This window comes from Trichosurus vulpecula, chromosome 5 (genome assembly GCF_011100635.1).
Source record: "Trichosurus vulpecula isolate mTriVul1 chromosome 5, mTriVul1.pri, whole genome shotgun sequence".
Taxonomy (NCBI): Eukaryota; Metazoa; Chordata; class Mammalia; order Diprotodontia; family Phalangeridae; genus Trichosurus; species Trichosurus vulpecula.
The window spans coordinates 105520140-105547560 of record NC_050577.1 but is presented as its reverse complement, the minus strand read 5'-3'; the positions used below and the strand labels follow the sequence as shown (position 1 = coordinate 105547560).

The following is a 27421-nucleotide window of genomic DNA, read 5'->3' as shown; positions in this document are numbered from 1 at the left end:
CAGGTGTAGTCACAGAAAGCAAGAAAGGTGGGTATTTGAGCTGAGCCTTAGCAGACATTCCTGGGAACACGGGCTGATGGACGAATGAAGGCTTACAGACTGGGTACGCGCCAAGCAGGTACAGGAGGAGGGAGTCTTGGGGGCCTCCCCCATTAGAATGTAAGCTCCCCGAGGGGAGGAACTTTTTCTTAATTGTAGCCCCAGCGGTTAAACGAAAAGTCCGGCCCATAGTAGAAGTAAATAAATATTAATTGAATTGAAAGGAATTGGGACGACGCAGGAAGAAGAGTGGCGACAGCCTGGGAAACGAGCCACGGTTTGGTCTGGAGGACCCGGAAGAAAGGACGAGGGGGAGAAGAGCGAGCAAGCACACCGCAGAACCTGTTTCCAGGATCTCGGGGCCTGCGCAGAGGCGCTGCGTCCGACCCTCCTAGCCGCAGGGGGGCGCCGGCCCCGGCGCCTCTGTGGTCGCGGGGCGGCGGCGGCGGCACTACTTCCGCTTCCGGCACGTTACATCTACTGGGTCCTCATCTACCAGGCTCTGAGCCGCTCGCCGGCCTCCGCGTTAGGTAAAGGCGGGGAGAGAAGAAGGAAGGGAACGGGGCGGAGAGCGGGGCGGGGTGATCCGGGGCGGCTTCTCGCGCTGCCGCCCTTCTCTCCCCTGCGGCCCAACCCGTGGGCAAAACGCCCGCGCGTGGTCTCGGGAGCGAGTGCTAGTGGACATATGCGACAATCCCACCGCGTGCGGGGATAATGATGAAGAAGGGGGAGGGGGAGCAGGAGGGGACGTAGTTCTTCCGTTCACGTGACGTAGCGGAAGTGTGACTGGGGCACGTTCGAATCCCGGCACTGCTGTAGTTTCAGGCCTGTGAGGGCTTTGAAGCCGTCTTGCCCCGCGCCGCCCTTGGTTTGCAGTTGAAACCACAGCCACCGAGAGTGGTTAAGTGACTTGCTCAAGGTCCCACGTCAAAAAGTGGCAGAACCTGGGTTTGAATCTGGGGCCCCTGACACCATAGCCAGGGCCCTCCCCACACCACTTTGCTCAGCAGTACGATGAGGGTATTGGACTAGATGACCACCGAAGTACCCTGCTCTAAAATCAGCGACCTGCTTCTGTGTCTTCTCCTTTGTCCGGTGGTGTGGATATCTCCGATGGTGGATGGGGTGGGGATGTGAATTTGACAGATGTAATAATTACCCTCTCCCCTCCCCCCAACCTCTCTAGTCCTTACTTTTGGTGTAACAAACATCATTGCACACCCAGTGTACCGGTGAATCAGGCCTTACAGTTACAAAGACAAGAAATGAAGATGGTGCCCACCCCCAAGGAATTTACATCAGCCTTGGAGGAGCTGGTACCCGAGCTGCGAACTGAAGGAAGGATTCTGAGAACGAAGCTTGATAGGCCTGCCTTCCACTGTAGGAGGGCTTGGGAACTTAGAATGTCAGGTTGGGGAGATGGCTGGTAGGCCGCTTTGACCGGAACGTCAGCATTGTCGAAGGGGAGTAGTGAGACGTAAGGCTGGAAAGGGAAATTGGAGGCACATTGTGGAGGGAAGAGGTGAAGTTGAGGAGCATATAATTCTGGAGGCCTGAGCCATTCACTGAAGGTTTCTGAGCACTGCGATAACCGTCAGATTCATAGAAAGATTTTTTTTTTTTGCAGTTGCCTGGGGGGAGATTGGAGAAAAAGGGGAATAGAAGCAGGGAGACCAATTAAAAGATAGTAAAACATGAGAGAAGGCTTGAACTACACAGGGTGATTGAGTGGAGAGATGGGGAAGGTCAAAGTGGAGGACAAATTGATTAGACATGGCAACTTACTGAATGTTGTATTGGATAAAGAGAATAGAATCAAGGATAACAGGTTAAAACTGGGGAGTTTGAAGGAAGATCCTGTTTAGAAGGAGGCAGAGCATCAGTTTTGTTTTAGATACATTGAGATACCACAGGGAGGCCTAGATATATAAATGGTATATAAGTACTGGCATTCAAAAGAGGTATTATGGCTGGATATGTAGGTGGCAATTTAATTTACTAAGCATTTATTTAGGACCTGTTATGTGTGTCAGGCACATAAATTCGCTTGAAGACCTCCATTGAGTAGGAACCCACTATATTCCTAATCCCCAGCCCATCCCACTTCTGGATGACTCTAATAGTTTTTCTTTACCCAAGCCCAAACTTATCTTTTACATCTTCTGACCATTGCTTCTCGTTCTGCCATCTGGGGATAAACAAAGAGTCCAGTTCCTTTTCTATATGATATTCCTTTAAATATTTGAAGATAGTCATGTCTGTCTCCCATTCCTTTCTCTTCCAATTCGGAAGTCTTCTGCTTAATTGAACTGACAATTAGGGAAAGAAGGTGGATGATCCAATAAAGAAGATCAGACTAGTAGGAGGAAGACCAGAAGAGAGCAGTGTCTCAGAGTGAAACTCTCCTTATCTCTCCTCCCCCTCTGGAAATGTATGCCGCTCCCAAACTACCTTGAATTATTTTGTATATATCCTAAAAATACTTTCTGCCTTCTTTCATTAGAATGTAAGATCCTTGAGGGCAGAGGCCATTTCACTTTTGTCTTTTTTCCACAGCTCCACAAAGTCCTCTAAGCTGCAGAGAAGTCCAGGAGGATGAATACTGAGGCAAGGCCATTGGGTTAGCAGTTAAGAGATTGCAGGTTGAGAGCAGTTTGAGTAGAGTGAAACCAGAAAACAAATTGAAAGGGGTTTAGAAGTGAGTGGATGGTATGGTGGTGAAGGCATTGAGGCTATTCTAGTCTGCTAGCTGTGAGGATGGGACTGGAATATCCTGTATGGACAGACTATCCATATATCAGAGCCATAATTGTTATAGTGAGGTTTACAGCAGGGCTTCTGCTTTGCATTTCTACTGGATTTGTTGGAGTTTTGTGGCCTGAGGGCACTTGCAGTGCAAAGTGTGCATACTTTGTGTTCAGAACCAAGGCTGCACTGAAGTTGCAAGGTACAGCGTGGACAAGCACTGCCAGAAACACCTCCGATTCATTACGCTTTTGATTTTTAATTAATTTTTGGTTATTGCTCATTCACAAACCTTTCACTGTTGCCAGATTTTTTGTGACCCCCATATGGACTCGTGACCCACAGTTTAAGAAGTGCTGGTTTACAGTATGAAATAATTTCTGAAGCCTTCAGACTTATTTTAGTTTAAAATGCAAATCAGCAACCCTTTGCCCTATTTGTGAGGACTTTTGGTGTCAGCTTGAATACACACGTATCCTCTGGAAGCCAGACTTTAAAACTGTTTTAGTTGGCATAGAGAGCAACATATAACTCAGTTTTTTATTCTTTAGGAAGAAACTCTAAACCGGCTAAGAAGAAAAGAAAACATAAGCCATGTTTCGAAGACCTGTTTTACAGGTAACTTTCTTCCCATCCCAAATGGGATCATTTGCTATCTGAAATGTTTTAAAAGTTTGAGTACTTTTAAACCATCACTTTGGTGGGGCAAAAACCTTTCTTAGACCACGAGTTTTTAACCTGAGGTCCAGGGACCCCTCAGTGGGGGGACCATGGAGATGTAGTGACAAGGAGTAATCTTCGATCTCTACCAATGCCCTCAGAATGTGACAAAACAAATTGGGTGCTGCTGGGGTACTATAGTCATCATCTACATTGTGCATGACTTGGGGGTCTCTCACCTTTCACTTAGGTGTGTAAATAAACTCTATTTCTCTCTGAATTTGACTGGCTCTCCCAACCTATGCTCAGACTCTCTGGTCTAAGTTACCAAAGACAGACCACTACCACATGGTTATACTCGAACTTCTCAGAGTCCTAGGGGCTTCCTCTTCCTCACTACTCTAGCTCTTGAGCATCCAGCATGTTTTCTATCTGTATAGCCTTCTTCAATAAAGACACTTGTGGATCTGAAACATAGCCTTTTGCTTAGTGGCAAGGCTAAAGAAATAACTATCAAGTCACACTCTTCCACCAGTGTGTTTAGGTGTGATGAAGAGTGGGCACAGGGAGCAGCCTAGAAGAGAAACGTGTTGGAAAGAAACCAGTAATTGGTGAAGCTGTGCAGTAGGCTGCAGGGTTGGTGTCATGGGTCCATTCAGGAACATTTGTATTATGTGGAACTGCTTCTCTGCTAATGAGCTTCACTTCTGATGCTCACACTGTTCAGCTGGGGCATGTCCTTGACTGGAAAACAACTAGGCGGACTTTTTCTTCACCCTTGGCAAGGGCTAGCTTTGCACGTGAATAGTAGGCAGACAGCTGCAAAGATCATCAAAGTACCTACTTCTAGTAGACCCCGTATGGGGTCACGACCTACAGTTTAAGAAGCCCTGCTCTAGGGCCGGCGCAGTCAGGACAAGGATGCAGTGCTGTGCAATCAGAACCTGTGCTCTCCAGCCAGAACCTGTTTTGTGCCCACACAGCCACAGTTCAACTTCCCTTCTTAAACCAGCTTAAACCAGCTCCAGAGAGCAAAGCCCATAGGAAACACTTTACCTTTATTGAGTTGTAGATGGAGCTGAAGGGCAAAAGCTGTGCCTGGAGCTCCTGTACAGTGATGTCATTACTCTCTGGCTGGTCCTGAGTTCTGTGGAAGCTTCTCTGCTGACTGTTTGAGTCTGCAGCTGAACCTCTCAGCTTGGCTCCCGAGTCTTTCTTCAGTTCCTCTCACCTGCTTCTGCTCTCTCTTGTCTTCATTGTACTGGTGTTTTAAATGAGAGTCTCCTGACTCTCAGTGACTCACCTTTTACTGAAAAAGTTACGACTTTGCTAGTCAAGTTGACAGGCCTTTTTCAGTCATATGTTTATATGATTTCTCATTATCTTAGTTTTGAACTCTTTAATCATAAATCACGTATGTATAGATATGATGAGGTACCTTTAAGTCTTCAGCAAAGCAGTCTATGTCTTTGATACCTTTGAAACTTTCTTTGCACTCACATTTTTCTGGCTTTTCATAAATAATAGATCTTTCAGTCTTTATATTAAGTTGTTTCCACACAAACAAGACGTCCCTCCACACTGTTAACAAAGAGTTCTAAGTCCTGGAATCCAAGCCATAGATCTTCTGTCCAAAACTGTCCAAAATCCTTTCTGAAAGCAGTATTTTCATATACTTATTTTAGCAGTTTATATATATAAAACAATGTTCATTTTCTACTCATATTAGACAGCAAAATATTCATCCCTAACAGTAGCAATAAGCAACTTCACTTGATAGTCAATATAAATCTTTTAGAGCAAATACTTTTTCTGCTCTTTTTATCAACTATTGCATATGAAAATGGCTTAAAGAGACTGCACTTTGCAGATAGATTTTAAGGGAGAAAAATTACATTTTTATTTTCACTATTTCCTCTGACTGAAATTTAGCATTTCTTTCAATTATTTAAAAACATTATTCTGGAGATTCCATAGGTTTCTCCAGCTTGCCAGAGGGATCTATAACACAGCAAAGTTCTGCCTTACATTATTTCTCTTAAATGTTCACACTTGCTGAAGGCCCAAAAAAGTCTTGGACTTTTGCCTGATTGATCACTGTCATTCCAGTTGTATGTTGTTTAATGTCCATTCTGAAGTGGAAATTTAATTAAAAAAAGAACTCTATTGTCTTGAGAGGGTAGGGTGACTTGGATTTTGAATCTGCTGGCAGAATACCTGAGAACTTTTGAGGACTGTAGTGGTTTGAAAATTAGACTTTGGCAAATCAAAGATCAGGATCCAAGCATTGTGCATGTGTTTTAACTTTTGACCCAGTAGAATACTCGCCATATCACTTATCTATAGCTCTTTTTTAAAATTTGGATTTGTGCATTTGGTCATTTGTGCTGATATAATGTACCTTAAGCATATATTGGGATATATTCTAGTGTCGTGGAAGTAGAGCAGTCCCAAGACTATCATAAAGCCTGAACTCATTAAGTACAGGGGATGTCTTATCTAAATTTTTCATCAGCTCCTGTGTCTTGTATTCTGTGCAAAGTACATACAGATGATAGTAATAGAGAGAAAAGGGAGGAGGAGAATCATAACAGTATCTATTTTCTCTTCTTCCCTTCTGGAGCCAGTGGAGCATGAAGTGGATTGTGGTATGGCCTTGAGTTGGGAGAAATTTTGTGGCCATCTTAACTAGACCAGATAGATTAGCCTTCAGCTGTTTACAGCAGTGATTTTGCTGGTGGTGTGCTAGCTGCCTGGAGCAAAATTGCTGGTTTATCTTTGTTGCCTGTCCCCTTTCCTACCACCTGCTTCCTTTAGCCTTACCCTGGGGGAGGGGAGGGGAAGGAAAAAACATTCATTAAGTGCCTGTTATGTACTGGGCACTGTGCTAAGCACTTTTTACAATTATCTCATTTAAACCTCACAATAGTCCTGCATAGTAGGTGCTTTTATTATCCTCATTTTACAGTTGAGGAAACTGAGGCAAACAGGTTAAGTGACTTGCCAAGGTTCAGACAGCTACAAAGTGTCTAAGGTTGGATTTGAACTTGTCTTGCTGACTCTAGGCCCAGTACCAAATTCATTGTGCTACCAGTTGTCCAGGCTCTTGGTCTCCTTGCGCTAACTTCTAGCTGACTAAATGGTTCTCTCCTTACCCTTTCTGAAATTTCTGTTCCTTGCCCTGCCCTCTCCCTTTCCCCTTCAGAATTCTGTTTCTTGTGTGTCTTTAAGCACTCAGCCACAGCTGTGCATCTGATTAAAGTAGTTTACATTCAGGTATGAATGATGTCCATCTCTCCTGGGATTGTTTATTTTAGGGGGCCTATATATATATTTTTCCTGGCAAATGGTGAAACTGAAATACAGTTTGTATATGAGGCTACTGTGATGTTTCCACCCTGCATGTTGTGCCAATGTTAGCTTAGCCATGCGACCTAAAAAGAACTCTGACCACATGGGAATCCAGAAAGGAACTGGACAGAGTCAAGGTCTGTCTTATTCTTTTTCATTCTTAGGGACATTTTAAGTGTTTAACAGGGTCTTGTGATGGAGATAGTCTCTGTTATGCCCTTGGAGAGAGAGAAGATTTTGTCTTTTTGTGATGAAGAGGGTGCCTTTGAATGTGTAATGAAGACTTATTTTGAAAATTCCACTGAATAATTTTTTCAGCTAGCAAATATTTTCTTTAAATTTTATAGATAATTGTTTTTTGAGTTTAAAATAGCTTATTGTTTATTTAAAAAAATCACTTGGTTAGCAAATATTCTCTTTTCTTTGCTACTTGTTTTGTTTGTCCTTTCTGGAAATTAAAGCTATCTTATTGTTTCTTCCTGTTTAGGTACTTGGTCGATTTGCAAGACATTACTCTGAAGGAAGTACCAGTTTAGCTCTGGAACGATGTAAGTAGCTGATAGCTAAGGTTGTAAGTTTAAATTAAGGGTTAAATTAAATTAAGCTTAAATTAAGTTATATGTATTTAACATATGTAACACATAGCATGTGTTTATGTATGTGTGTGAAGACATATGTAACCTTAAATTTACCTGTTAATTTATTTGTCTGTGACAAATGACATAGGAATTCTTTCATTGACTTAGGTTTTGTGCCTGAACCAATGATCCCATTCACTGGGGAATAGATTTCTAGCCAGAATGGCCCTTAGAGAGCATCTGGTCCAAACCCTTCATTTTATAGATGAGGAAATAGGTCCAGCAAGGTGAAGTGACTTGCTGAACATGACACAGAGTAAGAGGCAGAGCCAAGCTTAAGCCCAGGACCTTTGATTCCAATCCAGGGATCAGCTCTGCCACTGTTTTGTCACTAGCTAAGGTAGGATGGGCCACCTCAGTAGACATTTCTAAGAGTCTGCTCTTTTTCTGCCAAGCAACTTCCTACTCCTCTACTGAGTGTGATCAGTTTTAGAGTTCAAGCTCCGTGAAAAGTCTGAACTTTAGAGGAGAAGGAAAAGGAAAAGGGGTACATAAAGCTGAACGTGCCTTGAAGAGAGGATATTTACTCTTCCATTTTCCTTCTTCACAAGTCAAAGAGGAGTAGGACGGGGATGGAGGTCCTTGAGAGGTGGTGGTGTTGGAATAGTAGTTCAGGCATTTGCCCAGGTGCTTATCAAGTATCTGCCTTCCTACTTTGCCTCTAATTAGGCTTTTCCTTGATGTTGAACTTAACCTCACATAGGGATTCTCAACAGGGAAATCATAATCAACTATAGACTATATTGTAATCAGTTGCTTCTCATTGGACTATAGCTTCTAGGAAGCATTTGAAATACTAGCATCTTTAGGGATGGGGAGAAGAGGAACAAGATGAAAAGATGGCCATCTACATGCCACTCTCCCTGAAGTTCATGAGCATTTAAAATGCTTAACATTTTAAACATTTAAAAAGTTCCAGGGAAGGAGACTGACACTGTGATGTACTGCAGTGCATTTCAAATGGATATGGTTTTGAAGAGGATGTGTGATTGGAGGCTTTTGGCATGTGCATGCCTTCCAGCATTTTCAGGGAGAAAGTGAACATGTTCAAATTAAGCTGAACTTCAGATAGCAGTGGACTATCTACCTTCTCCTCTCCCTCTATTTTCCAGCATGAACTCCTTGTCACAATTCTCCCTAGTACTTGTGTCAGTCACGAGGCTTCTTTCCTGTAGCTGAAGTCCTGTAGAACCTGTGCTGGGTGAGGGCAGGCTGATGGGCATCCTTTGGTCTCATTCCACCTTGTCTTAATGGTGACATTAACAAGATTTCAAATGTCCTTTACTTCCTTGGCTTGAGGGTTCTGAAATCTTAAGTTATAACATTAGGTAGAGGAATAAGAGGTTGCTTTGTAGAAGTAGGGCAGATTTTCAGAAATTTTTGCTTATGGTCTCCACATTTCTAGCTTAAGTTAGTGATGGAGTGGTGCCAGAGGAGATGATTGGATTTGAAATCAGCGGTCCTGGGTACAGATCCTAACTTAGCCATTTACTACTTGTGTGATCGTGGGCAAGAACTTCACTCTGGTTCTGTTTCCTTATTTGTATTTTTTTTTTTTTGGAGAGGGAAAGGCATGGCAATTAGGGTTAAGTGACTTGCCCAAGGTCACACAGCTAGTAAGTGTGTCAAGTGTCTGAGGTTTGATTTGAACTCAGGGCTGTTGCTCTGCTCACTATAACACCTAGCTGCCCCATGTTTCCTTATTTGTAAAAGGAGGAGATTGGACTGGATGATTTCTCTGATCCTTTCTGGCTCCTGTGAAATCTTATTTTATAGGAAACATGGCAAGTGGGAAAAGAAAATAATTTTAGGAATTCCTCTGTTACCCAGCATGGTTTTATAGATAACTAACTTTTCTTTTTGCCTTATTAAACAAAGTATGTTTAACTTTTTACAAACTCATGGCCATTATTGTGAACATAATTTATTCTGCATTTTATAGATGTGGGAGGTGTGGGACACTGAGCTCAATATGTACCCAGGATGTATCCTAGAAATTATATATTTTTTTAAATTATATTTTGTTTCCTATGTAATCAGCAAAAGTCTACCTTCTTTCCCTTTTGTCATTGAAACAAACCCCTTGGCTGCAATTTGACCTTGCCACTGTGATGTTATTGCAGTTCTGCAATTGTGTGTAAATATGTTTTTTTTTTTAAGTTTATCCCTTCATTTCTAGGTCCACTTTCTAGGTAATAAAAGCTGCCTCTGAGGCTTTATTCCGGTACCAATAATCAGTGTTCTTCTGAAGTCAGAGACTTCTCTCCACTGGTCTCAGCATTGGTCTGACTTACTTTCCCTCACCTTCCATTTTGGAGTGGTGAAGTGGATAGAGGGCAAGACCTGGAGTCAGGAAGACCTGAGTTCAGATGTGGCTTTAGACACTTGACAAGCTTCGTGACCCTGGGCAAGACAAATCTTAACCTCTGTCTTCTTCAGTTACTTCAAATATAAAATGGGGATCATAATAGCACCTACCTTTTAGGATTTTTGTGAGGATCCAGTGAGATAATATTTGTAAAGCTCTTAGCACTGTGTATGGCATATGGTTCCCTTCCCGTTCCCCCAGTTAAAGTATAGTGAGACTTAGTTTGCTGTTGTGCTTTGGGGTATTTCCCCCAAGTTTTTGTTTTTCAGTTGTACATTTATCTTTATTTTTTATTTCAGCTCTTAATCGTGTCCAGTTACTTGGAAGAGTGGGTCAGGATCCTGTCCTGAGACAGTCGGAAGGAAAAAATCCAGTCACAATCTTTTCTTTGGCCACAAATGAGATGTGGCGATCAGGGGAAAGTGAGACATCCCAGCAGGGTAAGTTTTAAAGACTTTTGGGTGAAGCAAATATATTTATTAATGGATATTTGATGATAGATAGGATTTTTATGGGAGTTTACATCTTATTTATAAGACACCCTTCTTTCTTATTTGTACATTGTAATCTTTTGTAAGTAAACTGAAGATCCTGGTTCTTTTCAAAGGTGACTCCCAATTTTATACCATTTTTTTACAGTGACTTCCTTAAGACACATTGTATAATACTTTTCTTATAGAGACAACTTGTGTGTATTTTTTTATTCTGACTTGAATAAAGACTAAATGGGCTTTTCCATACACATAGGATAACAAAAAAAGAAGATTGTACATAAAAATGCAAATTTCTTTTGTGTACCGCTTGCATTTCTTTAAGTTCAACATGTTTTTTAAAGCTGTTCTGTTTGCCTGTGTTTCTTCCTGGCCTTTTGTTCTCTGTACATTTTTTGAAAAGATGCCTCAGTGACCTCAGTGACTTCTTTTTTAACCTACTCTATTCCTGGCAATGTACTGTACATACATCCTCTAAAGCACTGATTTCCAAAGTTGTATGATCTTTTGGGATGCACAAAGAAAGCACGAGAACCAAGGAGAGCAGCCCAGTTATTTAGCAAGCTGCCTGCCTCTGCTGCTCTCTCCCTCTTCCTATGCACATGATGGGCTGCTGCGTAGGATGGTCTACTATACTTGTTTCTCCCCTGGTCAGTGGTCAGGCAGTCCATCCTTAATCTAGCCTAGCTTCATCCTCTTTCCTCCTTTCTCTCCATGAAGGCAGTGGCCAGTCATTTGCTGCTTGGCTCCCTTGAGGCCCTGCTGCCACTCTGTATGAATGATGTCCAGGCACATGGATTTCCTGCTACCCAGCTGTTAAAACCCTCCTCCCCCTCTCAACAAGGAGGGGCTCAGCCATAGATAATTAGCAAGAGTGGAAACCAGCAGCAGCAGCAAGAATCGGGCTGTGGCAGTGGGTTTGAGGCTTGCAGAATTCTTTCAGATCTGTAACATTGTACCAAAGGCTGCCCCATCACACTCATTTCAAACCCACCAGACAGTTTGGAAGCAAATGAAGAAGGCATATGTTAAAAGGATTTTGTTTTCCTATTTTTTTCAATAGAAAGGAGAGATTACGTTTCTGTTCATTAAAAAAGGAAAAAAAATTTTAAAGTAGCCCAATTTCGACGCTTGACCAATGTTGCACATACTTGGATCGCCTTATTTTTTCAAGTTTTGCTATAATAGCCATTGAATGCAACTAGAAATAAACCTGACAGGTTTTTTGAATCACCGTAATCACAAAGTGCTAAACCAAGATAAAAAATAATAGTATGTTCACATTGCTTTCACTGAAATGATTTTTTTTTTGGTGAAATCAAAAACTTTTTTGTAGTATTAAAAAGGAAAAGAAGTTTTAAGAATATTATTTCAGCTTTACCTTTTAAAATGGCTATTTTGGACATATTTTATAATATACATGACATTAATACAGTAGGTATATTACATAATTTATGAATAAATATGTACATAAGCAGCTATGTGCTCAAAAATTGACTGATGGTGGTGTGAAGTCAAAAAATTTTAAATACCACTGAGAACAGTTTTTTAGGTTCAGAGCAACTTATCATTACAATTTACCACCAGGTAATCATTTCTTTTGTCCAAAACAGTTCATGACAATTGTCTGCTGAGAGAAGTTTTGTCCAGATTGGTGGAGGGCTCATATAAAACAAAAAAATTAGTGCTTGAATTATTGAATCAAGATAAAAACACTGTTTTGTTTAAACTTAAGTTGTTTTTAATTTATCTTAGGTTAGTTGCTTGCCTTTTTATAGTCTTTTGCACTTCATCAATGCCACTCACCTGAACATCTCGAAAATTTAATAGTTAAATAATTTTACTGTACTTGCACTATGTTGCCAGTAAGATTCAGGAATTTGGACCTAGTCTGTGCTATCATCTTAGGCATCAGGATCTAAAAAGAACCTTTTCTTTTTGTTCTGTGAGGAATAATTGCACTGATCCTACTTTGTGTGGTGTCTGCTAATATTTCTACCCCTCTTTGTAATTTAGGTGACATCAGCCAAAGGACCACATGGCACAGAATATCAGTTTTCAGACCAGGCCTGAGGGATCTGGCCTATCAGTATGTGAAAAAAGGGTAAGTAAAGAAAGGAGGACCTATGGGAAGGATTAAATGCCTTCTAGAGTGGAGGACAAAAACATCTTACTTCAAGGAGATTGTAGGAATCATGTAGTTGAAGAAAAAGAGTTTATAGTCTTCAGGGCTGAGGTCATCCCATAATTTTTTGTTGATGTATCTTATTTTGAGGCATAAATCCTATAAAAAAGCTAAGCAAAACTGCCCAGTGATATAACTTTCCTCTCTTCAACCTTGTACATTGCCTTTTCTTAGTAGAAAGTATGGTTAGCTTGGAACCAAAACCGTGCTTCCTATTTGACCTGAGATCTCTTGTCTTTTACTATTGTCTCCATTTATAATTTTTGTCATTGCATATATTATTTTGGTTCTGCTTCTTTCTGCATCACTTAATATACTGTCTTTCTCTGTTTTTCTGAGTTCTTCATATTTCTGTTCAAAATAATATGTGTATGTACATACACACACACATACACACAGAGCTCAGCCATTTCTCATTTGTAGGGCATTTAATTTATTTCCAGATTTTTGTTACTATAAATAGTACTTTTATGAATATCTTGGTACTCAGGGGGTACTTCTTGATGTCATTGACTTCCTTGGCACATAAACCTAATAGTGGGACCACTGGATCAAAGGGTATGGATAGTTTACTTTTATATAATTCCAAATTATTTTCTGGAATAGTTGGACCAATTTGCGGCTCAAATAGTTATGTATTAACGTGACTTTTCCCACAGTTCTCCAACATTGACTGTTTCTATCATTGTTGAATGACAGTAGCAAGATATTGTGACTATTAGGCTTAGCTTCAAGTCAAGAAGATCTGGATTCAGATCCTTCTCTGACACATCTGTGTGAATGTGGTCAAGTCATTTAACTTCTTAGGGCCCCGGGTTACTCTCCAAGACTATAATTATGCATGAGTTGCTAATCTTTAGTTGTGGAGAGAATTTCCACACTGGTACTTACCCTTTAGCAGTGAAATCAGAGGTCTAACCCCACTGTCACCCTCAAAAACTTCAAGCATCTTTGACAACTTAACGAGCATAAAGTGATACCTTAGAGTTGTTTTAATTTTCCTTTCTCTAATTAATTATTTAGAGAATTTTTCATATGGTTGCTGATGATTTGAATTTCTTTTGAAAACTTCCCTTGACCAGATGGAAAATGGCTTTCACAACAAATACTTGAAGATCTTCTCTGTATTAGGATACAAAATTGAACAAGTTAGTCTCTCCCAGTGTGAAGGTTGTGATTTAATTGGGAACCAGAACATAAAATGCATTAAAAACTTCCGTAATAGTACAAAGGATGTCGTGAACCTGGAAAGAAAAAAAAAGAAAATGAAACATAATTATGTTTCAGTAAATATTTGTTTATTTGCTAACATCCCAAGGAAATATTTTTCACATCTCAAGAACAGATAATTTTTTTTATACTAAGGCAAACTCCTTTTTAAGAGAAAACTCAAATTCATAGCAAGAGTAGTATGTATTTGCACTTGACTGAAACAATCAGTGAACAAGTTAAGCACCCTCTAAGGGCAGGATCTATACTAAGCTCTGGGCTTCAAAGTACAACGAATAAGGCAGTCCTTACCTATAAGGAGGTTACATTCTAATGGACATCCAGATATAGTTATGTTAATGTACATGGAATTACTTTCACATTTAGCAATTTATGCAGATTCAGGTATTCTAGGGATGTAGGGGAGAGGCTGTGTTGTCTCATAGCCATCTTCATAGTTGTGTGTTGTCTCTGACTTTAGCCAAACTTTTGTGTTTGTTTTTGTTGGATTTTATTTGCATATGTACATGTGAGTAAGGAATTTTTAGCAAAAAGATTTATGTACATTGTCCACCTGTGTCATCCTAGGGTTCTTATATCACTTTGTCTTTGAGGATTGTAGTAAGCATGACTTATTATGGAATTGGGTACAACTAAATTGAAATAGTCATTTGGTAACTTCCTTATAATCCTGATTACAGAATTTGGATTCAAAAGGGAATTTTAAGGTTATCTAGTTTAGTTTATGGTATATTACAGTGAAAAACCTAGAGAAGATTTAAAATAGCTTATTTAATACTGATGGGTTGGGGTACATTTTAAGTGCCAGCAGCTTTATTTCAGAGAGGACAATAAGCCTTAGCTATTCAAACAATAAAGTTTTATTAAGCTCCTGCTATTGGCTAGGCACTGTGTTAAGTGCTGGGTATACAGAAAGGCAAAATACAGTCCCTCCCCTCAAGGAGCTTACTAATGAATGGGGGAGAGAACAAGGAAAAAACCACATACAAACAAGCTGTATACAGGACAAATAAGAAAATTATCAGAGGGAAGACACTAAAATTAAGAGTTGGGAAAGGCTTTCTGTATAATTTTCATTGAGACTTGAAGAAAGCCAGGAAAGGCACTAGGTAGAAGTGAGGAGGGAGAGCATGCCAAGCTTTGGAGACAGAAAATACCCAGAGTCAAGAGATGGAGTATCTTGTTTGTGGAATTGCATGGAGGCCAGTGTCACTGGATCAAATAGTATCTGGCAGGGAGTAAGGTGAAGAAGACTGGAAAGGTAGGAGGAGCTAGGTTGTGAAGGTCTTTGAATGCTGAAGAGAGCATTTTTTGTATTTGATCCTGGAGGTGATAGTGTGTGGGATGACTATCACCAAATTAAAAGTCTGGAGTCTGAATCAGAGATCAGAAAAGGTCTTATTCTTTCTCATGAGAAAGGTCACAGCCCTTGTTGCTCAACCAGCGTTAGCCAGGGAGTGCCAATGCTGGCTGGAAGAAACAGATTTTTATAGTCCTAACACGTGCCCCCTCCCACTCTCTTACCCCTTTCTCCATTGACTGGGTACTCAGGGTGTACATTCTAAATGCGGCAGCTAATACCCAATAGAAGCAAACATGTCCATGTGTGGTAACTAGATGCATATGTGTACTAGGAAGTAGGAGCAACCAGGAACTGTATATGCTGAGCTCCCCAACCCATGCTGGAGAACTAGAAACTTATTGGGGAAAATGGAAATTTAACTCAAGGCTTTCTGGAGGAATGAAACTTGGGCCTGTGGGAACTGCATTGTAGCCCCTCTCTCACACACAGAAGGAGACAGATAAGACATAAGAGTGCAGCAGGGAGGTTCCAGTGAGGGAACTTCACTGTCAGCCATCCCTCACAATAGGAAATCACTGAATTTTATTGGGTATGGTCAGAGGATGGGGGTTGGGGGAGACATGATCAGACCTTCCATTTAGGAAAATCATTTTAGTAGATAAGTGGAGGATGGATTGGAGTGGAGAGTGACTTGAGGCAGACAGACCCACAGGCTATTGCAGTAGTTCATGTGATAAAGGGCTGGACCAGAGTAGTGGCAGTGTCAGAGGAGAAAAGGGGGCATATTTGACAGCTTTTGCAAAGGTGAAAAGGACAGGCCTCGGCAACAGATCGGATGTGGGAGGTGAGAGGTAGTGTAAGAAGTCCAGTCTAACTCTTTGCTTTTGAGCGCGAGCGATTTGGGGGGATGGTGTTACCCTCAACAGCAATAGGGAAATTAAGTGGGGGGAGGGGCCTTGCAGAAGAGGGGAAGGGAGGGTTTGGGGGAAAGATAATGAGTTAACGGTTGGACACGTTGAGTTTAAGGTAGTTACTGGACGTCCATTTCAAGATGTCTGAAAGGTAGTTGGAGGTCTGCAGTGAGATTAGGGTGGGATAGGTAGATCTGAAATGGACAGAAATATGATGGTAGTTAAATCCATGGGAACTGATGAAGTCACCAAGTGAAGTAGTATAGAAGGAGGAGAGAAGAGGGCCCAGGACAGAACCCTCTGGGACACTTATGGTTAGAGGGTGTGATCTGGGTGAGGAACCATCAGAGGAGATGAGTGTTTTGATAGGTAATACGTGTGGTTATGTATGTTAGTAGACTTTTTCATACTTGTGTATGCACATGTTTGTGTGTATGTGTGTGTGTGTTTTTACCTCTCCAAATCAGATTGTAATGTGAAGCACATGTTGGAATTCATCAGCTGTTTCACTTATTTGTTTACATTGTGTTTTCAACAGGGCCCGAATTTTTGTGGAAGGGAAAATAGACTATGGTGAATACGTGGATAAAAACAATGTGAGACGACAAGCCACAACAATCATAGCTGGTGAGAAATTTTTTTCTTTAAAACATTTATCCTTTGGGGGAGAAAGATACTCTTTATCATCCTCCCTCTTTGTGCATTGTAAAGGCTAAAGCATGTTCTGTGGGATTTTGAATTGAGCATTTGGGGGTATTTTCATGAGGCACTCAGTTAAATACTAAGTGATTTGAAAGTCAGGTCAGAAGAATTTCAAGTGTGTGTTTGCTGAGGAATTTGCACATTTACCAAGAGCTCAGGATAATTACAATGTGATACAATACAAAGAGTCTTAGAGTTTGGAGACCTGAGTTCAGGTTCTGGCTCTGACATTTAATGGCTATAAGACCTTTAACAAATGACTTAGCCTCAGTTTCTCCATCTGTAAAGTTGAGTAAGAATATTTCATCTCTGTGGTGGTAGGGGGAAAGTTTTAAGGTGTTATCTTAAAATGTGACAAGCGCTAAGTGTGTAATTGCTGAACATAGAACTCAATTGTCTTTCACTTTATGATACTCTTTAGCTAAGGTATAGGTCTATCTCTCTGAAAAGTCTTTGACTCTCTAGCAAAATAGAATTGAATCATTACTACTAGTTGGTAGCATAGTTTCTCTGTTATGGTGTATTTTCAGCACTGATTTTGGTTACTTTTCAGGAGAGGGGTAGAGTGAGGGTGGGAATAAAGGGAAGTAGTTAAATTTTTTTAAAAAAGGCACTTCCTAGAGATACTGGGAAAACTCAGGTGGATCAATTCACAAGTTCTTTCTTATAGTTCAGTTGAGACTTCTAGATGCTATCTGCCTGCTTAGAACTGAGTTAAAGTTGAAATTTTTTCTGTCTCTGCTTCCTCCTACCACTCCAGTTGATGGCTGCAAATAGTAATCACGCTGGGACCTACTTTGATTAAGGGCTTTTGTCATAGATCATATCTTAAAGTAGTGCCTGTGTGCCACCCCAACTAGAAGTTTCAGTCCTTTTTTGCCTTTTTCTTTGAACTAGAATTTCACATTCCTTAGAAATGACTCACTGTTACAGATTTGTTTTCCTCCCCACTACTAGTAGCTTAGACAAATGAACTAAGGTTATTTGAAGTGTCACTTTTAACTGTAAGATAGGTATAACTAACTCCACTACCATTTATCAAATCTATAAAAGCTTTTTTGGTGTAATGAATTTCCATAGGACATAAATCAAGAAAGGGGATGATGCAGCTTTGGGGTTTCAGGGACCCCTGAGGGACTGAAGTACAGGAGAGGGTCATCTGAAATGAATTCATGGACTCAAGCATTCTTTAAGTCAAGTTAGCAAAGGGTTATTGTAAGGCCAACATGGCGGGCGGATCTCCTTAAAGAACTTGCAACCTAACAGGAATGATACTAAAGCTTACATAGGAAAAGTAGTGGATTATCTGGCAGATACGCTAATTAGGTAATAACAGGCAACTTTAGTCACAGGTGTCATTCACTACTGGAAATGGGGCGGGTGAGGGGAGGTTTCCTAAGGAGTGTGTTTTTGGTCTGTTATGTCTATAACAAGATAGCTTCTGAAGTTGATATCTATAGCTTGACCTCTGGGTTGTATACTGTAACTGTGGGAATCAGTACATGATAGTTCTGCTGGTAGAAGATAGTCCTGTTCATACAAGGGAAATTGTACAGAGGTCAGCTATTTCTTGTAACAGGGAGAGATAGTTTGCCCTACTGGGGCCCACTTATGAGTTATTGCTAGGCATAGGGTCCTTGGGCTGGGGAGAAAACTGTCAGCAGTAGTGTTTTGAGGCTAGGGAAAGATGTGATCTTGGAAGTGGGGTCCAAGAACAAGTACCCTACCCTTCCTGTTATGTCATTAAGTGACATTCCTGTCAAAGAATCCATTTATTTTATCTGTGGTCACTCTTTCTACAAATGTAAATTGTACTTCCTTCAAACCTTGGTGGTTTCATAAATTGTGACCAGAAGAATTAAGAAATCTGGTGACTGACGTTTTGGAAATCTGGAGTACCTGTTAACTCTCTAATGCCTTATTTTTCCACTCAAGGGTCAAGAAGCAGTTTGTTAGCTGGGAATTAGGTTAATATTTAGTATAAGATGCCTAAATTTCCCCTTGTATCCTTACCCCCTCCCCTCCATACTCCCAGAGAGCTATCCCATGTAATGATTTTTTTTTTAATTCAGCAAAACTGATCAGTATATCTCAAAAAATCTGATACGATATGAAATGTTCCACACCATGGTACCCACTGCCTCTGCAAAGGATGCTTGAAGACCTTCAAAAAGTGGGGAAACAATTGCCCTTCTCTATTTCTTTGGAAAGCACCTACCTATTTTGAAAGATTTAAAGATCACCTATAGGGTCTTTGTAGTCATATTTGCCAGTTCTTTTAGCACTGTAGCACTTAATTTGTCTGGTTTTGGTGACTTGAACTCAATGAGGGCAGCTAGATTGCTACCTGATAGTCTCATCACTTATATTCTGTTTCCATTCCTTATTAACCATTTTTTGTTCCATCTTTCCCAGTTCAAAGGTTAATACCCTTGGAAGAGAAAACAGAAGCAAAGTAAAAATTGAGTAGTTTAGCCTTCTCAGAGTTATCCATTAGCATCATCCCATCCACCCCAAGTATTTGTCCTAGTCCTTATTTTGCCACCAAGGATGGGTTTTAAAAAAGCCTTTTTGCCATTTTCAGTGTTTTATCGCCAGTCTCAGATCATATTTGGATGTTAATGTTTCTGACATAAGTCCTATAGTATCAAGGTACTCTTGAATTCTTAGTTATTTGTCATTGCTTCTATTTCTCTTTGTGTCTTTTAAAGTCTAAGTTTGTTGATAATTTTGCTGTGCATTTGTAGTGGTTTCAGCTCCCCTTTTCCCTCTATATAATCATGCTTATCAAAAAAATATTTCTTTTGAATAGAATAGGCCTTTTCAAAGATAATTTGCAGTCACGAATCCTTTCCTAGGAGGTCTTGGTGATAGATGAGGTAAAATTTGACTCTTTGCATTAGAGTTTCTAGTTCTCTATATTATCTATACTTTGTTCATTTATATATGGACAAGTAATGAGAACAAATACTTTGAGGGCATACCATCCCCTACAGCTGCTGGTAATGTGTTGTCCATTTTTTACCCAACTTGGGAGTCCACCATAAGTCCAGATTATTTGAGTCTTAAACTGACTCCATAGTTTCAGGTCAGAGATTTCAAGAACTCTAGTCCCTAGAGTTGCTTCCCCTGCTTCTACTGTGATCTTACTTATTCTAGAGGATTTTCACGTGGAGGCAGTGTGATTTTCTACTTCTGGTAGTGAGAACTGAAAATTGGGCCATACCCCCTTCTCTTTAAGGTAAAGAGTTCTTACCATGGCTTTTTATTTTTTTTTAAGTTATATTGATGACTTTTGGTTTTATACCAGTTGTTTCCCAGTGTACCACCATTGAGCTTTTCCCTGTGACAGAGAAAAACAATTAAGGCAGCAAATCAACTCTGCATGTGACAGCGTTTGCAACATTCTCTGCCTTTGGTCCCCTACTGCCTCTTTTGCAAAAGGAGGGATGTCTATTTTTTTAGTATTTTTCAGGACTAATATTAGTCCCCAGCCTGACTTTTTAGCACCTTTCTTTGTCTAAGGGGACTCTAAAAAAGCTGCTTCCTCTTAACGGTGGGGTGGTATCCCTACTGTTCTTCATGATGGTACCTTTTCCTAATCAGTCCGGACTGAAGAGGCTTTTAGCTCCCGTAGTTTGCTTTTACTTTTTAACTTGAGGTATAGATTTGTATCTCCCCTTCACATGTTGGATGTTCTTTTAAAAAGGCACATTAACTCTCCATGATTGTAACTACTTTTTAAATGATAACAAGGCAGCTTCAACAATTTTAAACATTTTTGAAGAGGAATAATAACATAGTGACTGTTATTGATCAATCAAAGTAGTTTTCCCCAAGTTCTTTTGGGAGACCTGTTTACTCCTTCCAAGTGAGCAGTGTATATGTATGAGAGGGGGTATGACAATGGATAGAGTGCTATACTTGGATTCAGGAAGACCTGGGTTTGAATCCTGTTGCTGGCAGTCACTGGCGGTGTTATCTCGGACAGGTCAGTTAATGTCTGTGTCTCATTTTCTAGTTTGTAAAATGGAGGTGATATAGTGTTTGCCTCATAGGATGGTTGTGAGGCCTGATTGACAGACTGTACATAAAGTGCACACTTTAAAGTACTTTGTAAATGATAGCTATCGTAGATAGAGAATAGAATTCTGAAAATAACCATTTTCTCTTTGGATTCCTTGCAGAAAATATCATATTTCTGAGTGACTACATAAAAGAGAAGGAGTGAAATGGACAACTCATTCAAGGCCAGTGTTGGGACATCCTCATTTTGAAATCATGTAAAATCTTTGGAATTTCTTTTGACAAGAATTAAACTACATTTTTTGCATATATATAATGAACAAAAAGCATTTTCTTCTTTCTCTTGTGCTGTGACCCTTGGATGACTTATTTTGTATCTTATTTATTTAAAACCTGGTTCACATTTTTTAAGTATAAAGAACATACATATTACTGGATTTGCAGTGTCAGTCAGTTCAGCTTTCTGCCTGTATTATATGTACAAGGCGGTCTGAAAGGTCTAAACAGATGCAGTGAAGTTGAGTCCCTTCTGCCCATAAACCAGTGAGTGACTCAACAAATCTAGAGGCTCTGGCCTCTCATGAATGAACACATCATCTGTATCTTCATCTAACTCAGTGTAAATTTTAAACATCCAAGAATAACGAGTCTCTAGGACATGTTCTGACAGAAGTCCCTTCAAGATGACAGCAACTTACTAGTAGTGACTGTCGTGAAAGTCCTAAATGCTGTCCCTTGAATTACCTGGTCATTTTGTTGGCATGTTCACTCTTTCAAGTAGATCACAGCCCTATCTAATTTGTATATCAGGTGGCTGTCCCTTCACCTCGTTGTCCTCAGATGGGAGGGTGCTGCTACAACTATCTTCAGGGTAACTTTTCTGGGGAAACCTTTGGGGAAGCTGTACTCATACTTTTGCGGCTCCTGAGCCTCAATCATTGTGCTTCTCGTTAACAATTACTATTTTTTACTTTGAGACAACATACTAAACAAATGAGAGCAATAATAAGCATTCATACATCCGTATGTTTATATGTGGCTACAAACAATCTATATTCATCATACACATTCACGTATATGAATGTACACCCCCCTCACACCCACACGCTATATTTTGACAATGACCAGTGTCGCCATTAAAGTCATCTCAAACCCTTAAAGTACTGGAATTTGTTTCCTTCACTCATATGGAAATCGAATATTACTCCCTTCAGCGCTCTCAAAATACTAAGTAAACTTGTCTTAAACCCGCGTCATAAAGTAGAGCTGAAAACAGCTTCCTAGGAAAAGATGTGTCTCTTCTTCAGCATCGTTCCAGTGATGACAGGAAACATTTCTTCAGCTTCTCTTAAGCTAACAGTTTTAACCATCTCTTTCCATAGTAGATTTCTCACAAAGTCAAACACATCTCATGGGGAAAAGCACAGAGTACAGATTTTTCATAGCTCCTCACAGACCGCACATAAGCACACTTTTTTTCCACAGGGAGTAGTACTTTACATCAGTTTCTCACCTGTCATTACCAATTTTTCCAGCATTTTTTCTGCATCTTAAAGCTGTAATAACTGTCAGCCCCCAGCTGTTATTGCACAGACCTGGTTCTCTATCCCCCCATTGCCCATTCCATTGTTCCCATCCTCAAGTTGACTATCCCAAAGTCCTACTCAATTATACCCACCTGCAAGGCCTGCTCCTTAGGGAATAAAAAGAGCTTTCATCTTAAACCATTTCCTTTATCACTCCTTCCATCCTCTTGTGCTAACTGAGACATGGCTCTCTCTTCATGACACAGGTTCCCTGGCCACCCTTTTCCAGTACTGATTGTTTCTTCACATATTCCCCTGACTCACTGATCATGGTTGGGGAGTTGGAATACTTGTTCCCCATTGCCACTTTTAGACTTTGCCATTATTTGGTGACTTCTCCTTTGAGGTTCATTCAGTCCATATTTATCACTCAATCAGGATAATAATTTCTCTGTTGACCTCTGGGACATTCTCCTTTTTCAGTGAGTTCAGTGCCTGGCTTAAAGTCTTTCTTTTTTTCTCCAACTCCCACCTTTATATATTAGGGGCTTTCAACATTAATATTGATGTTCTCTCCAACATCCTAATTTCCAGTTCCTCAGCTTACTTCTCATGACCTATTCCTCCCTCCCTAAGCTATACATAGAGACAGTCATACCCTCTAGATAAGAGCTTCAGCCAAGGTAGACCCAGTGTGATAGAAAAAAGGGGTAGAATGTGAGAAATGTGGGAATGGAAGTGAGATGATTTGATACCTGACAGGATATATGGGTTGAGGAGGAATGAGTGGAGGATAATGCCAGGGTAAAGGCTCCGAATGCCTTACCTCAGACAGCTGTCCTTGCCCTAACTCTGTTTATCCCTACACAGTCTAATATCCTCTCCATCCTGTTCACCCTGCTTCTCTTTTATTTCTTAGTTCCCAAATGGCAGGAGGCAAAGGGAAGTCTAGTTTTTCCAGCTGGAAGGAAGAACTGAAGGGTTACAGATGGAGAAGACCAGCTCTTACCTGACTGATAAAACCTGAATTTCTTGGCCCCATGTTTGTCTCTGGGCTCCTAAGTTCTCAGGGTTCTGCAGTCCCAGGCATCATCTACTTGCATTATTCCTTCAGTCTCCTTCCTGCTGGGAAAAACTACACTTCTCAACAGCCCCTTGCCAGTAAGGAGCTATTGCAGGACAAGTGGACACAGTACATAGCTGACATCCGGGAATTGTCATTTTGTGGAAATCAAAGTTTGGTACAGGGTATAGTGGTGGGAGAATTGCTGGGAATGAAGCAAAATAATTACATACAAACATAACTTCTAACATCTTTAAAAAAACTTGTAATATGTGTTATGTCTTCCTTTGGCTATAGTCACTTGTTTTACGTGATCTGACGTTAAGTTCACTAGATTTTGACGTGTTCTTTTATTCTTTTTTTTTTTTAAATTTAAATTTATTTATTTAACATATTTGGTTTTCAGCATTGATTTTCACAACAGTTTGAATTACAAATTTTCTCCCCATTTCTACCCTCCCCCCCACTCCAAGATGGCATATATTCTGGTTGTCCTGTTCCCCAGTCAGCCCTCCCCTCTATCACCCCCCTCCCCTATCATCCCCTTTTCCCTTCCTTTCTTGTAGGGCAAGATAAATTTCTACGCCCCATTGCCTGTGTATCTTATTTTTTAGTTGCATGCAAAAACTTTTTTTTGTTGTTTTTGAACATCTGTTTTTAAAACTTTGAGTTCCAAATTCTCTTCCCTCTTCCCTTCCCACCCACCCTCCCTAGGAAGTCAAGCAATTCAACCTAGGCCACACGTGTATCATTTTGTATAACCCTTCCACAATACTCATGTTATGAAAGACTAACTACATTTTGCTCCTTCCCAACCCATTCCGCTTTATTGAATTTTCTCCCTTGACCCTGTCCCCTTTCCAAAGTGTTTGTTTTGATTACCTCCACCCCCATCAGCCCTCCCCTCCATCATCCCCCCCCCTTTTATTTTTATTTTTTTATCTTCCTCCCTCTTCTTTCCTGTGGGGTAAGATACCCAACTGAGTATGTATGGTATTCCCTCCTCAGGCCAAATCTGATGAGAGCAAGGTTCACTCATTCCCCCCTCACCTGCCCTCTCCCCTCCTCCCACAGAACTTCTTCCTCTTGCCACCTTTATGCGAGATAATCCACTCCATTCTATCTCTCCCTATCTCCCTCTCTCAGTATGTTGCTCTCTCATCCCTTAATTTCATTTTATTTCTTTTAGATATCTTCCCTTCATCTTCAACTCACCCTATGTCTGCTCTCTCTCTTTTACATATATATATATATATATATATACACACACACACACATATATATGTGTGTATATATATATATACATACATACATACACACACATACATACATATACACATAGATATATACATACATACACATTCACTTCTATATATGCCTAAACATATATATATATATGTATACATATTCCCTTCAGCTACCTTAATACTGAGGTCTCATGAATCATATACATCGTCTTTCCATGTAGGAATGTAAACAAAACAGTTCAACTTTAGTAAGTCCCTTGTAATTTCTGTTTCTTGATTACCTTTTCATGCTTTTCTTGATTCTTGTGTTTGAAAGTCAAATTTTCTATTCGGTTCTGGTCTTTTCACTGAGAAAGCTTGAAAGTCCTCTATTTTACTGAAAGTCCATATTTTGCCTTGGAACATGATACTCAGTTTTGCTGGGTAGGTGATTCTAGGTTTTAATCCTAGCTCCATTGACCTCCGGAATATCGTATTCCAAGCCCTTCGATCTCTTAATGTGAAAGCTGCCAGATCTTGGGTTATCCTGATTGGGTTTCCACAATACTCAAATTGTTTCTTTCTGGCTGTTTGCAGTATTTTCTCCTTGATCTGGGAGCTCTGGAATTTGGCGACAACATTCCTAGGAGATTTCTTTTTGGGATCTATTTGAGGAGGCAATCGATGGATTCTTTCAATTTCTATTTTGCCCTGTGGCTCTAGAATATCAGGGCAGTTCTCCTTGATAATTTCTTGAAAGATGATATCTAGACTCTTTTTTTGATCATGGCTTTCAGGTAGTCCAATAATTTTTAAATTATCTCTCCTGGATCTATTTTCCAGGTCAGTGGTTTTTCCAAGGAGACATTTCACATTGTCTTCCATTTTTTCATTCCTTTGGTTCTGTTTTATAATATCCTGATTTCTCATAAAGTCACTAGCTTCCACTTGCTCCAATCTAATTTTTAAAGTAGTATTTTCTTCAGTGGTCTTTTGGACCTCCTTTTCCATTTGGCTAATTCTGCCTTTCAAGGCATTCTTCTCCTCATTGGCTTTTTGGAGCTCTTTTGCCATTTGAGTTAGTCTGTTTTTTAAGGTGTTGTTTTCTTCAGTGTATTTTTCAGCATTTTTTTGGGTCTCCTTTAGCGAGTCATTGACTTGTTTTTCATGGTTTTCTCGCATCCTTCTCATTTCTCTTCCCAATTTTTCCTCTACTTCTCTAACTTGCTTTTCCAAATCCTTTTTGAGCTCTTCCATGGCCTGGGACCAGTTCATGTTTTTCTTGGAGGCTTTTGTTGTAGGCTCTTTGACTTTGTTGTCTTCTTTAGGCTGTATGTTTTGGTCTTCTTTGTCACCAAAGAAAGAATCCAAAGTCTGAGACTGAATCTGGGTGTGCTTTCGCTGCCTGGCCATATTCCCAACCAACTAACTTGACCCTTGAGTTTTTCAGTGGGGTATGACTGCTTGTAGACTAACGAGTTCTATGTTCCACGTTTGGGGAGGAGGTGCCAACTCTGTCAGACCAGTACTACTCCTTCCCCAAGAACCCCCAACCCGGACTGGGCTTAGATCTTCAGCAGGCTGTGCACTCCTGCTCTGATCCGCCACTTAATTCCTCCCACCAGGTGGGCCTGGAGCCGGAAGTAACAACAGCCGTAGCTGCCCCACCTCCGCTGCGCCCGGGGCTGGAAGCCGAACCGCGAACTCCTTCCACTCCCGCAGCTTTTCCCACTAACCTTCTCAGCTGTCTTCGGTGTTTGTAGGTGAGAAGTAGTAGTATTCTATTTCCATTTGGAAATTTCTATAATTCTGGCACCTACCTAGTGCCGGGCCTGAAGTCAGGAAGACTCATCTTCCTGTGTTCAGATCTGGCCTCTGACACTTAAACTTTTTTTTTAAAGTAGACTTTTCCATAAAGAAACTTGTCCTCAGTAGAGGGAAGAATAACAACTCGAGCTACCAGGTCCCTCTGAAGAATTTTGCTTGCTTTCTGAAGATTAATCAAGCTATTTTACAGCAATAGCCACTGTTGCTGACAGGTGATGTTTTTCGTTTGCAACTGCACATCCCTTTGCACTACAGTAAGATTGATCCTGTTTTATTGTGGGCTTGAATGATGCTTGAAATGGTTGAATTCTCCACACTAACAGCCAATATCTCTAACAATCATAGAATTGTGCTCCTTAAGAGCTATAGCTTTTGCACATTTCCTTGGAGCAATAGCTTCTTAAAAAAAACAGACAATTTAAAACAGGACAAATGAGCACGATGAAACACATGCATATGGCACAAAAATCCATCACTCAGCCGATGGAGAACTAAGGTTAAGCTAAGTCTGGTTTTATCTGCTCAAGGCCGATGTTCTGAGTCAACCTAATGTCACTAGAAGCTTACATACTTTCACAAAAAGAAACCTTTATCAAAATCATTGATGGTTCTGAGTGACTCTCACAGTACTAAACTTTATCAGTCATGCTTTTAAAATATGGGAACTCCATTAAGAAACTGAGGAGAAGCGTTAAGTGACTTTTCCTGTAACATACAGCTAATTTAGAGCCGGTTTAAGAACCCAGGTTTTCAGACTTCCAGTTCAGTCTTCCTACCAGGAAACCATGGATGTGCGGATTGGATAGATTTTCTTATTCATGCAGGATTCATTGTCTCCAGATCATCGAAGTAAGAGTATGACTCTGTAGATTGGAATGTGTACGTAGTGATAATCTGGACTCACTGTGGGACATCGCCATTTCCTCAGAGTTCTAGAGGTACTCCTGAGAGACTTAAGGAGAGGTGTCTTTAATGCTATTGCCTTGAACTCTCATTGGTGTGTTCTTTTTCCAGTTTCATTTAACCAACTAACATAAAAAAGCTTTTTTACAAAGGAATATTTACTATAGCATTTTGTTCCCTGGGGAGAGGGTTCAAAGTTAGAATTCTATGTAGCGTTCACCTCACCA

General features: G+C 40.4%; 1 protein-coding gene across 1 annotated transcript; it reads left to right on the top strand.

The window, feature by feature from the left end:
* Nucleotides 1-503: 503 nt before the first annotated feature.
* On the top strand, nt 504-20962 carry SSBP1 (single stranded DNA binding protein 1). The gene is made up of 7 exons (XM_036760318.1): nt 504-569; nt 3336-3402; nt 7283-7343; nt 10101-10241; nt 12309-12396; nt 16460-16548; nt 20811-20962. The coding sequence occupies exons 2-7, from the start codon at nt 3379-3381 to the stop codon at nt 20852-20854; spliced, it is 447 nt and encodes a 148-aa protein (XP_036616213.1). The 5' UTR covers nt 504-569; nt 3336-3378; the 3' UTR covers nt 20855-20962.
* The last annotated feature ends 6459 nt before the right edge of the window (nt 20963-27421 follow it).